Below are 12,792 nucleotides of genomic sequence, written 5' to 3' on the forward strand. Positions count from 1 at the left end.
TCGTTACAACGCGTTCGCCGTGTGCACATTGAATTTTACATAAAACGCGGCGACCGGTGGACGCGCATCGCGTTTCGCATCGATCGTCGCACCGTTACTCGATATCGCGCATTCGGGCGGGGGGAGGGGGGCGGGGGCACGGCAGGCGCAACGGAGTGTTTTTAATCCGTCGGGAATCTAACAAAGCGATCTCCTTGTTCATTTCTTCCGCCGGTAATCCGTTTAAAGCACGCTCGCAGGAGAGAGCGCCCGCGGGGGCGAATCATTCGCGAACGGCAAATGGTAAACAGATAATAATACGGGCGAACGTTTGTGTCTCGTCCCTCCCCCTCCCAGCCCCCTCCCTTCTCGCGGCAACTTTGTAAGAAGCAACATTTGCAAGCTGCGTAGTGCAATACAATCCGACAAGGGAGGAGCATTCGACAAACGGGGCGATCTTCTCCGTTGAAAATCGAAACGTCTCTTCTTCTCTTCTCCTTCCGTCTCCTCTTCTCTCCTCTCTTTCTCCGTCCGCGCTGACGCACCGAGCTCTCGGCGTGCGGTCGCTCGGGCAGCTTTGAGTCGAGGCGAAAGATCTCATTTCGGAATCGCGATTCCGAAAAGAGCCGCGCGCACAGACGCGCCTCAGTATGATAGCCTCAGCATTTTGTGCAACTAGGTTATTGCGATCGTGCACGATATTGTTTTATCATTTATTGACTATTCGTTAGGAATATGTAAATGAGGATTTCTCAGTTGTACACGCGATATCGATTTATAATCTATCGATTATTCAAAGTAGGGGGACGATCCTGCCGAAGCCTGTACTTCGCCACTGTGCTTCACGTTAATGCCTGGAAAAAGGAATTCGCATGACTAGAAAATACGAACCACTCGGCAACTTGAAACGTCAAGACTTTCATGGCGGTCTGTGCACGTGTCTCGCGCGGAGAGAAAACTGTTTGATCGAGTGAGACAATAATCCCGGTGAGGTACGAACGATACAGAAACCGCCGCCGCATCAGTTACTATTCTACATTACCGAGATTTCTGCGCAGCTTAAGCAGAAATCTGCCGCTTTCTCGATTCCATATTTCACCGGGAAATTAGTCCATCCGCCTGAAGGGCGTTTCTCCGCGCGTCTCCGACGCGGAAAAATCATCCGCGCCGAGAGTGTTTCGCGGTTGCCGGACGTGCATCGCTCGCAGAGAAAGTACGCCCGACGACGCACGCCGCGGTAATTCGTATTCCGACGGGGTTCTCGCGGCCAGCGATTTCCCGTCGGATAAACGGCGACGCGACCTGTTAGCGCGCCTCGCCCTCCGCTCGGCGACTTTAATACCGTCGTGTCTTATTTCGCCCGTGTCCGCTCGCAATTAAGCCCACCGGCCGACCAGCCCAGCCCGCCCATGAACACCGTGATCGTCGCGCGAATCTCCCGGACGTTCGCAGCCGCAGCCGCAGCCGCAGCCGCAGCCGGCAACAAGGGGTGTCCTCCGTGCGCAAACAGGATAAATTCCGCTGGGTTTCGGCGCGACGCGCCAAGGAGAAACGCGGCCGGCCATTCGTTGTCCTCTTAGGTGGTATAACTGTTTTACGGTACCTTCGCTATCTGCGCAAACTGCGAGCTGCTGCGAGCGACGCGACGCGACGCGACGCGCGGCGCAGCGTGGCGCGGAGGAATTTACGTCGGGTCCGCTGTCGCGCCTCTTTTTATGCCGCAGTCACCGCGCGATCGTAAACGACCGTCGTCCTACGGGCAAGATATACGCCGGGCGAAGGAATTCACCCCGCCGGAAGAGCCGCCTCGCTGCCGTTTAACCCTCTTCCCCATCTCTCTCGCTGTTGTCGGTTGTTAACGTATTGCGCTACGCTGCGTTTGCCGGCTTCCCGCCGGGGCCGGGAATGATTTCGGTGTGTTCCTGCAGCGACCGCGCGGGTTCATATGAACGGCCGGAGAAATGAAGATGTTACTTAACGTATGCACGCTCCCCTCGTGGCTGCGAAGCACCCTCCTCCGCTGTTCGCGCTACAGCTACCCTCGCGCGCTGTTCTCGCAGAGTGGGGTCAACGTACCGATATCGGGCCGCTAAAAGTCTGGATATTTTTATCGTTTCAGGCCTTTCAGTTGGAATATTTAAATTTCCAGCACAGACTGCGCGTATTTCACGGCGCAAGTCTAAATATTCGTGTTTACTTAAAATAATGGGAATCGAGGAAATCATTCGTTGATAATTTGTAGAGATTAAGAACCAACGAAAGAACATAGGGAACTCGGAAATTCAAAAAATTATGAATTACTTTACTGTGTGTGGAAGTAAAGTACTTCATCCGTAATGCAAAACTATTTTTTGTTTATGCGGAATTCCAGTCTGAGGGGGTGAAACCACTCTTTGAAAAAAAAAGTTATTTTCATTTTTAGCATATATCTTTTAAAATAGCGTAGCGTATGCAACAATGGTTTGTATGAAAATTGTAGTGTATTTCATATTCTTTACAACTGTGTATTCAAATTTTGCAAAATTGAAACATTTTTGAAATCTCCCCTTCCGCCCTCCTCCAATTTCCCAAAATCTGAATACACAGTTGCAAGGAGTATGAAATATAGTACAATTTTCATATCAACTATATTTACATATGTCTCGTATTTTAAAAGATATACGCTAAAAATGAAAATGGTGTTGCTTTTCGATGGGCGGTTTCACCCTCCGAGAGTTTCATCCCCTCAGACTGGACGCACGAAGAAAAAATAGGTTTGCATTATGGATGAACTACTTTACTTCCACACAAAGTTTCATAATTTCCGGATTCCCTACCTTACCTTGTGAGCAAATAACAGGAACGTGAGACTAAAATAATAAAAATGAAATATGAAATTATAGGCAGGATATCGGTACTTTTCTCGCCTTGACATTGTTTGTGCGAGCAACGTGTTTCTCATTTCATGAAATAACAGGCTGGCTGTCCGGGCAAAGTCCAAAATCGATATTTGTCCAGCCCCGAAAAATTGTCATCTTCTTCTTCTAAAGCCGCGAATTGAAATATTGTCCAGCAACGGGAGCCGCAGATGACTTTCATGTTTGTTTCACACGAATTGAAAATATCGTCGATGATGCATCAGCACCTGCGAATAAAACGTAATACCGACGATATATTGACCGGTGAATTTGTTAATACGCATCGCTCGATGGAGAACTCGAAACTTGCAATTTGCCTCTCCGTATTGATTTTGTCGGCATATCCGTTGTATCCAGAAGGAAAAACCGTCGTGCGGACGAACGCCGCATACATTATCGCATGCGGCGATACGGGCTAATCGCGGCAATTAAAGAGAATACACGCGGCTCGTTAAAAATATCCCGCGATATTCAAAGTGATGATAATCCCGTATTATTGCGCACGCGGGAACGTATTTTGCTTTTCGACTGCCGCTCTTCAAATGAATGCTGCGAGCATTTCAAACTAGCACGCACGACCCCAAGCACATATACGTGTACTTACGTCTGTGAAAGAACTACACGGTCTGTCTGAAAAGTTCCCGGGCTAATATTTTTTTCCTGAAGGTACAAGTGGTGCCATCGGTTGAACTGAATGGCCAGCAGTAACTATCAAGCACCCTCTCTCTGCCTTCTAATTTTTTAGGCTAGTTATCATTAGTCTACGCTGCAGGAGAGCGGCGCGAACTTTGCGTGTTTTTTCTCGCTCATACCTTCGTTCGTGTAAAATAGAAAAAATAGAACAAAGAGCCGCGCGATAAAATTTCAATAAAATTTCAAACCGAAGATATAAAAAACCGACGACAAATTGTGATGCGAAACCGAGCGCTGATGACCGTCAAAGCGCTGAATGGCCGAGCCCCGAAAAGTTCGGCGGACCGAGTCGAAAGTGAAGACAATGCTCATTGTGCAATCTTTCATTTCAAGAGTATCATTCGCCGGGGATTTGTCCCGCTCGAGGCCACAGTCAACTCGAAGTTGACACGCGGAAAGGGATTTTTTGCCGCACAGTGTCACATTGTCACTCCGTATTTGGCGGAATCGAGCATTCCCGCGTTATAGATTCATCATCGTCCGCCTTACTCTGGCCAGATCTCTGGCCCCTGCAGACTTTCTTACGTCCAAAACTGCCAAGTTGCCAATGAAGGGGAAGCGCTATTCCGACATTGAGGCGATTCAATATGCAATCGCGGATCTCCTACTCGCAAAGCAGCTTCCAAACCGAGCATGTCTGTGAACTGCGTGAAAAATTCTCATTAAACCAATCTCCGTTTGAAAACTTTGTAGACAGACCGTAGGAGCAATTTTTCACGCGGTCGGTCTATGAAAGACCGGCGAGGTCGCAGTCGAAATTAAACACGAGCCCGAGTGCGGTGCGAGTCGCGCGAGAAGCTGCGCGCGAAATTCACACGGTCGCCGCGCGTCACAGCGGAAATGGAAACTCAGACTCGCATTCGGACGCGGCCGAGAACGGATTCTGAAGGATTGAATGCCGAGGGGACTCTCAGCTCGCGGCTGCGATTCCCTCGACGCCTGTCACAAATACATGAACGAGCCGTCCGGCGATGTCGATTTTCGCGCAGTGCGCGCGATATCGTCATACATTACGGATGAGCCTGAAAACGCGCGAGCGCTGGATTGTTCAATTACGACCATCGGGCTAGCCCGCGAAATTAATGATGACTCGCTTTGATTGCCGCCGCCGCCGCCGCCGCGCGCCGGTCGCGCGGCTAATCGTCACCTCGAGTGACGCGACAGTCGGCTGCTCTTGGAAAGCGGCGCGAGTAAGTAAAAGGGAGAGAACGGCGTCGAATCGCGCGCGCGCGATTTTGCACTCGAAACGTCGACTCACAACAACGCCGAACACTCGTAATCGCGAAGCGAAATGAGGACTGCCGACGAAGAACGACGAGTGCGCATTCGCGATTGGACAAACGAGCGTACGCAAAGTGGCAAAGTTCAACCAAGCGTGGACAGAACGATGTGTCAGCGCGCGCGCGCTCTGCGGTGAGGCCTGTCGCGATTCGGTGTGACTAAGTTCTACCTGCGATTTACATTCGATGTGTGAGGGCGCGTGTCGTTCTTTGTTCTTAATTGTCCTTGATTGTATTTACATGTTACGCCTTATATAGTCGGAACTCCCCCCGCGGCTCGGGGGAGTCGCTTCACGTGCACATAGCGGCCTATCTGCTCGTTCACCGGAATCGATAAGAGGCCGCGAGTTATCACTCGCTTCGTTGTAACGTGCTGCGCCGCATGGCGGGGAATTTCCCGCGGTAACGTGCTCTCTGGAATCACCCAACTCACCCCGCTTGGGAGATGGGCGAAGAAGGGATGCTCGGTTATTCACGGAACGTATCGGAACGGCCGTCGTTCCTTTCGGACTTTCTCATTGAATCCGGGTCGAATCTTCTCTTCCCAGCAGGGCAACGTCGTATCTCCTCCGACGACAAACGCGTAACTCCCGAAAACCTCGCAACAGTTCCCGGGGAGAAAGAAACGTCAATCTCGAGCGAGAATTTTGCCGCGACGTAATCTTGATCGTTGCACACCCACATAGAAGAATTCTGAATCCCGCAAAGTCCGAGCGGCGCGCGAAACCGAAAGAAGAGACGACTGCTCCGACACGTCTCTCGCAGAGTCAATCCGTATCGGAGGCACGAGAGACAACTCGATAATTAATCTTTTCATGCAAGGCCGAGTCGCTTGGATCGGCGGGAGAAAAACGAAAGCGTGAGAAAATGGCCGCGGTGCGGCCATTGTTACACAAGCAAGTCAAATAATCAATAGCGAATGCAAACGTTCGGAGCGAAAGCTCGTTAATAAGTAAAAACAAAAGTAAACGATTCCTTCCTCGAAAATTATGAAACAACAAGTGAGAGTCGAGGAGATTCCGTTTGCAATAATCCGCCGAAGCTCTCGGCGAAACCACCGAGCGAATCTCTCAAGCATGAACTTGCAACTAACAAATAATTTCCTATCAAAATTGCATCAGGAAGAAGTAAACACGCTGCTCAAAAGAATTATGGCATAGATGATTTATTGCCGAAAATTGACTAACTTTGACTGGCGATTACTTCGCGAAAAATTATTGCAGACTAATGATTTTCTTTTCAAAATGAAGCTTCAAGTCTCTACTTTAAGAATGTATCTCCATTTTTTGCATGCGATGCAGCCCTACCTCTGTAACAACCTGACATCTGAAGGCATGTTTGGTGTGCTGAAAATTGCAAAGTTTGACGGAATGCACGGACGCGGACTGTTTTTTTCGGGGACGCCGTTTGCATCGTCATAAGGTTCAAATCTTCCCCTTCAATTTGAAAAAATGGAGTCGCTACAATTTTTTCTCGCAAAGTTACAGCCCTTCAGAAATATCGTGGTACGGAGCCGTGGAGAATACGGAGAGAATTTGTTTGCCGACGCTGGGAATGTCGGCTGTGGTCAAAACACGAGCCAGGAGCTGAAAAACATGCGCGCGTGTCAACAAACACTTTTGCCGTTGCCGTTGCTACGATTTCCAGTCATTTAATAATCCGCCGCCGGCCGGTACTTGGCCCGAAGGTCAAGAACAACGATATTTTTGAGGGGCTGTAACTTTGCGAAAAAAAATCGTAGCGAGCCCATTTTCCTTCCAAATTGAAGGGGAAGATTTGGACTTGCAAATGACGATGCAAACGGCGTCCCCGAAAAAAGATTGTTCACGTCCGTGCACTCCGTCAAACTTCGCAATTTTCAGTATACCAAACATACCCTCAGACGTCAGGGGTTACAGAGGTAGGGGTGCATTGCAAAAAATGAAGATACATTCTTAAAGTAGAGACTTGAAGCTTCATGTTGAAAAAAAGAAAAATCATTAGTCTACAATAATTTTTCGCGAAGTAATCGCCAGTCAAGGTTGGCTAATTTACGGCAATAAATCTATCCACGCCGTAATTCTTTTGAGCAATGCAATTCTGTATCGATAATATAAAATATTACACGCGGCGCGGAAAGTAGGGCCGCTCGATCGCGGGTGCATGAGAGAGGATTGAGGATACACCGTGCGCGAACGGCGTGTCCTTGTCTCAGGCGCTCGTCCACGAACGCCCGATCCGTCACTTGTCGGGGTCGTCGAGGAATGCAAATACGCCTCCTCCTGGAGGTCCTCAGTCGCGCCTCAAGAGGACCTCTCCGCCACTAGGGCTTCTCCCTCCCTCCGTCGCTTTCTTCCGAAGGTTCCCACGCTACATCGCGCCGATCCTCCGCGGTGACTCCCGCGGCGGCGGCCGACGTTGCTGAGCGGACGATCCATTTAACAGATCGCCGGGAGATGCACAACTCGTTCGGAACGGCCGTCCCGACAAATTTACACTGCGGCCGCCACGCGGTCGACCTTTATAACGCGTCCGCCAGGACGTGGCAGTTTCGGCCGGCTTCCTCCACTGTGTGTCATGTAACACCTACGTCATGGGGTGAGGGAGGGACTCGAGCCCTCTAGCTCGAACGCGAAAGGGGGCGCATTAACTCGTCCTTTCGAAGGGACACCGGCGAGTCGGGGGGACGCGGGTCAACAGCACGAGCAGCAACGGCGGCGACGGCGGCGGCGGCGGCGGCGGCAGCAGCAGCAGCAGCAGCAGCAGCAGCAACAGCAGCAGCAACGACGACGACGACGATGACGACGACGACGGGCCGGCCGCGGATTTCGTGGATGGATTTCGCGCCTGGTCGTTCATCACGTCGCTGGATATCGCCGCGCTGTTGGGCTCCACCGAGGGACAGCTTATCGGCGCGGCGTTCATTGTGTCGCTGGCGTTGGCGTTGTTCGTGGAATCTCGGGAGCAACGGCTGGCGTGATGGGCCAGGCAGGAGGCGTAGGCGATCGCGTGCGGGATGTAGCTCTGGTCGACGCTGCCGGAGAACAGGATGCTCGCGAGGGGCCCGATCGCGAACACCGGCACGTCCTCGCCGCCGTGCGTCGCCCACGCCCTCGGCACCCCCGCAGTCTGTAATTATACAGTGGTGAGGTGCGATCGCAGGTCGGAGCCGCGGAATCCGTCGCTCACGGTTACACGGCAGTTACGAGCCTAACGGCTCGGATAATGTCCATGAGACGAGACGAGAAGGCGGATCGATGGCGAACGGGGTTATTTATTAGGCGGGGGAGAGGCGAGGTTTCAATTTAATTTAATTTAACTTTCTCTCTCTCTCTCTCTCTCTCTCTCTCTCTATCTCTCTCTCTCTCTCTCTATCTCTCTCTCTCTCTCTATCTCGATAGGAAGAGAGGGCGGGGCGGGAGAAAAATGACGTTTTCCCGATGCGCAATTCGATTGCGAGAACGAGTGTCTCTTCGCGGCGCAACTGCGATGGAATCACCTCACCTCTATATCGCACGGGGATTAAGAGTAATTAAGATACGCGGAGGAAGGATCGTGTTTGTGGGATATTCATTGGTGTTTGTGACATGAGTCGCATTTTATCTCGACGGAGATATTCCGCGATAGACCGTTCGCGTGGAGATTCCGACTGTGTTCAGGCGTGAACACAGCTGGACGCGGCAAGTGGCGAAAAAATCCGCCTTAAACGTCGAAGAGGTGTTAAAGATTGAACTGTCGATCCCGTTTGAAAATAGTATTCCGTAAATTGCTCCGAGCAGTGGAGCATTACTTTTTAATGAATCGAGGCTGTTTTTACAGCTGCAGCTATATATGTACATGTAAAGTATCGTAGACATTAAAGCAGTCTCGATTTATTAAAAAATAACACGTATGTGTGTACGCATATGTGTACGTATAGAGTATAGCAGTAATGAAAGGACAGATATAACTCTTCCAGGCGCTTTGCATGTAAATTAAAACAAGTTGTCTTCACAGCGGGTAAACGTGTCGAATTGTCACAGTAAAGTGCACACGCATGTGCACACAACGCGCGTACACGTAGCTGCAGCTCGCGCGTATAAAAACACTTTCAACTTATTTCCCCAGAAAAATACGCTCGCATTTTTCCCGGAAACGGACATAAATGCATAGTCTTTATGAACGCGCGCGCTCCGACTCGCGTAAGAAGTACGAAAAAATACGTTTCGTATCAGTCGCGTATTAAAGTCGCGGGAGAAAAAAAAGAGATTACATTCCGTCGTTAACAATTCGTTACAAGCGCGGGGCGCTTTCCGCGTGTGCGTAGGAGTGTGATTAATTTTTAAATTAAATATCTCTGTTCTCTGTGCGGAGATGAATTACTTATTAAAAACGAAATAAAAATTTCTCCGTCCACCGTTAAAATTATTGCAACACGCTTTGCAATTCGCGTCGCGACGTGTAAATAGCACGAAACGCAATGCGACGCGAGTAACACATAAGCCAACTGCAAATAACTTACCGGATAAAGCCGGAATAACTTCGCCGTTGCGAAAAATTTCTTCCCTTTACTAACCGACGACGCGAGAGATCCCGTCGGTTTACCTTTGCCTTTTTGCGGCCGCTCAATTAGATCACTTATCGTATCTCTCCGCGCTTTGCGCTCACCTCCTGTCACCGCGCGTACATTTCCGTACTTACTTTCGTAGGGATGAAACCGATGAGACGCGAAAATCAGCGCGCTAAATGCCGCCTCCGCCCTCGTTCCCTCGCGCTCCTCGCGGTGCTCTAAAACTGAACTACTATCACTTCCAGCAGAAGCGGCTCGTTTCGGGACTAATAGCGGGCGAAATTATAGCAGTCACGGTTCGGAAAGCATCGCCGAAAGTTCTAACTACGCCACTGCAGGTTTCTCCGCCGCATTTTATTCCGCCCTCCGGCTCGTTGCTGCAGCTCAAATGAGGCGCGCTGCCACGGGGCGTAAGAGGAATTCTCTCGCAATATTTCCTTCTCGTCGTGAAAACCCTTTGCCGCGATCTCGCCTCGACGATCAGATGAAAGGCCACGGTGCGTCCCGAAGTGGCGCGGTCGACCCGGGAAGAAGTGGTTTTGCGCAATGAGGGTGGAACGAGGCAGCATGTCTGCGAGGAGACAACGAGCGAGGGGAATGCAGCTGAAGTGGCGACGATGGCTGTGCCGAGACGCCCGCGTTTTATCTCTCTTCTTTTTTCTTCTATTTGCTCTCTCCTCGTCTAATTTTTCTCCCCGACTTCGTACCTGAAGATATGCGCGCGCGCGCGTGAAACTTTCGTCGAGAGTTCGATATTGAGCGCGTCGCAGCCGCAGTCGGGGGGGGTGAAATCGATCCGCGGTGTATCGCGAATAATTTGACCCACATGTATCTGTAACGCAGCAGCGTGAACGAGAAATTTTGTCCCGACGTCGAAGTGCAAAGGTACGAGGCATCTCGAGAACGTCGAATATCACCGTTATATCACCGAATTACATCGTTATTCCCACCCATGAATGTATATTTATTTATTATGAATATATTACGAGCCGTAATTCAAACGGCACTGTCTCCTTGCGACGCGAGGATTTCCTCGGGGTCGCGCGACCGAATATTCACTCGAGAAGCTGCATCAGTCTGGCGCGTAAATTTTATTATGACTACCAAATGCATAAACACGAGATGTCCGATTCTTCGATTCGCTCCCTCTCTCTCTCTCTCTCTCGCCGGTAAAAAAATTAAATTTTAAGTTACACGGAATCTCTCCGGGAGTTTCTCTCCCCGACGGCGGTGGAATTCGAGGTAATAATACTAAAACGCGACGAATAGACGTGTTTGTTCAAAATAAGCATATAAAAAACCTCTTTCCTTGGGAAAGTACTCTCCCCCCTCTCTCTCTCTCTCTCTCTCTCTCTCGCGTTTCTGATGTTAGTGCATTCCCGGCCTCCCCTCCCCTCCTGCCCCTCCTACGACTCCGAATCCTGCCAGCGTCCACGCATCTCCCCCCGAGAGAGATCCTGCCACCGGCGAGGGTCTGCGTGAAGGCAATGTCCTCTCCTCTCGCAGCGGGAGAGAGAACCTCGCGTCGGCACGGGACGTAACTGGGAAATGGCGTCTTAAGGAATTATAGTCCGCAGGGAGAGCGTTAAGTATCGTAAGAGGTTAGCGTTATCCGCTGTCCGTGCGACTCGTGAGGCCCGGTATTCCCGTTATTTGGGTGGCCAGTTGCATTCTTCGCGCGCTCACGTGCTTTATTTCGGGATGCGAGAGCCGCCAAATGGAGCCGCCGGGACACAGCGGAACGCTTATCGAGATAAACGTCGGATATAAAAGCGATAACGACGATAGCGATGTGCCGGGTAGGAGCGACTTAAAACCATGTCGGATTAGACGAGCCCGCATTCGTTTCTTTTAATCCGCGCGTTTATCTGAAATTACCGGCGCGTAAGGCGGACGGCCGCGCGCGCCGCCCGCGATACTTAATTCGACTCGTCATCCGTGAAATTAGACTTTTAAGCGCACCCGCTGTGTTTACCGTGTGCACCTTGTGCGTATCAGCGACCAAACATTGCTTAACACGCGATGTTATGTAGGATGCCCGACGATACATGGGGACATCAATCTGTCGCGTATCTGTAGACTAATGCCCAATTTCTTCACCTCTAGATAAGTTGTCGGTAACTTTATTCATGAGATATCCGCCAGAATCGGTTTTCTTCACCTTTGTGAAGTTTGTATCCGACAGATAAACTTATCCGGTAGCTGAAGTAGCGGTATCTAGCGGTATCTAGCGGATATTAATTCCAGTGCCCTGACATAATTAAAAAATTACAACAATACGTAATGTTGCTGTTGCTGTTGCTGTTTTTATGAAAGCACAACGTGGACTTGTACACAACTGGATTTGTATACTTACATGAATATTAATATTTTTGAATCTGACGATAATGATGACGACGAGGAATTTGTGAAAAGAAGACCCTGTACGATAAGAAATAAAGCGAACAATTTTCAAGTGTGGAATGACACAGAATTTTTCGAACGATTTCATTTGAAACAGAATATAGTGCTCGAATTATTACATGCAATTGAAGACCGATTGTTAATACTGTGGAAATTACTTTAATTAATTAATACTAGCTCGGAGAAGAATATGTCGCTGGCAGAATATGTTTGATTTATAGCAAATTTCTAATACATTTTGTGTCAGAAGCTAGTAGCATGAAGAACAGCTATCTGTTAGTTGTACGTAACCAGAGGTTTTAGTGAAGAAAACGAATTTTTAGTTATCTGACGGATATCTTTAACTGGAAGATAGCTATTGGGAAGTGTGAAGAAACCGGGCATAAGTCGAACTGAACAAAAAAGCGCTGTATCATGTTGCGAGAAATTAATCATTCAATCATTAATTCGAAAAGATTCGTAAATGACCCGATGCGATAATGCAGCAGTGCTCTTGAATTGTCGATCGCAATAATTAAATCGCGATTATTTGCAAAACGGCGCGCAGGGCCTTTTTGGTTCAATCTGATCTAATCCATTATACAATACTATAATACAAGCGCTCGAGGAATCGCAATCACAGCTCACTTGCCGTATCGCGCATGATCATTCGCCAATCTCCTTTGATTGACATTTCAAAATTTTACGTGACCGTTTGCAAAATGGTAGAGGAATTTTCTCTTGGGTTTGCTCTAATTTACGCGTATACGAGAGAATATGTCATCGTCAGGCACTCTGTCGTAAATAGCTCAAAATTGTTCTAATTTTCTACTTCTGCCTTGCAATTCGCAGCTTTCTCTTTGCTTTTTCTCTCCTTCAGAAGATGAGCATTGGACGTTAATAAAAACGACGGGAAGCTCTCGCTGCTTGGTACCGCGGGGAGCAAAAACTCGTGAATGTCAAAAGAGTTATTTAAAGACATCCACGAGAACGAGAGAGAGAGAGAGAGAGAGAGAGAGAGAGAGAGAGGAGG

At 49.3% G+C, this 12,792-nt stretch overlaps 1 protein-coding gene across 2 annotated transcripts in view; it reads right to left on the minus strand.

The window, feature by feature from the left end:
• Positions 1 to 6,292: 6,292 nt before the first annotated feature.
• LOC105185030 (alkaline phosphatase) overlaps positions 6,293 to 12,792 on the minus strand; it is a 214,952-nt gene continuing 208,452 nt past the window's right edge. For both annotated transcript variants that reach the window (XM_025302019.1, XM_025302020.1), the window contains one exon: positions 6,293 to 7,957. In XM_025302019.1, coding sequence (XP_025157804.1) covers positions 7,475 to 7,957 — 483 coding nt within the window. In that variant the 3' untranslated portion in view covers positions 6,293 to 7,474. The remainder of the gene's footprint in view (positions 7,958 to 12,792) is intronic.

This window comes from Harpegnathos saltator, unplaced genomic scaffold (assembly GCF_003227715.2).
Source record: "Harpegnathos saltator strain DR-91 unplaced genomic scaffold, Hsal_v8.6 scaffold467, whole genome shotgun sequence".
In the NCBI taxonomy this organism is placed as follows: domain Eukaryota; kingdom Metazoa; phylum Arthropoda; class Insecta; order Hymenoptera; family Formicidae; genus Harpegnathos; species Harpegnathos saltator.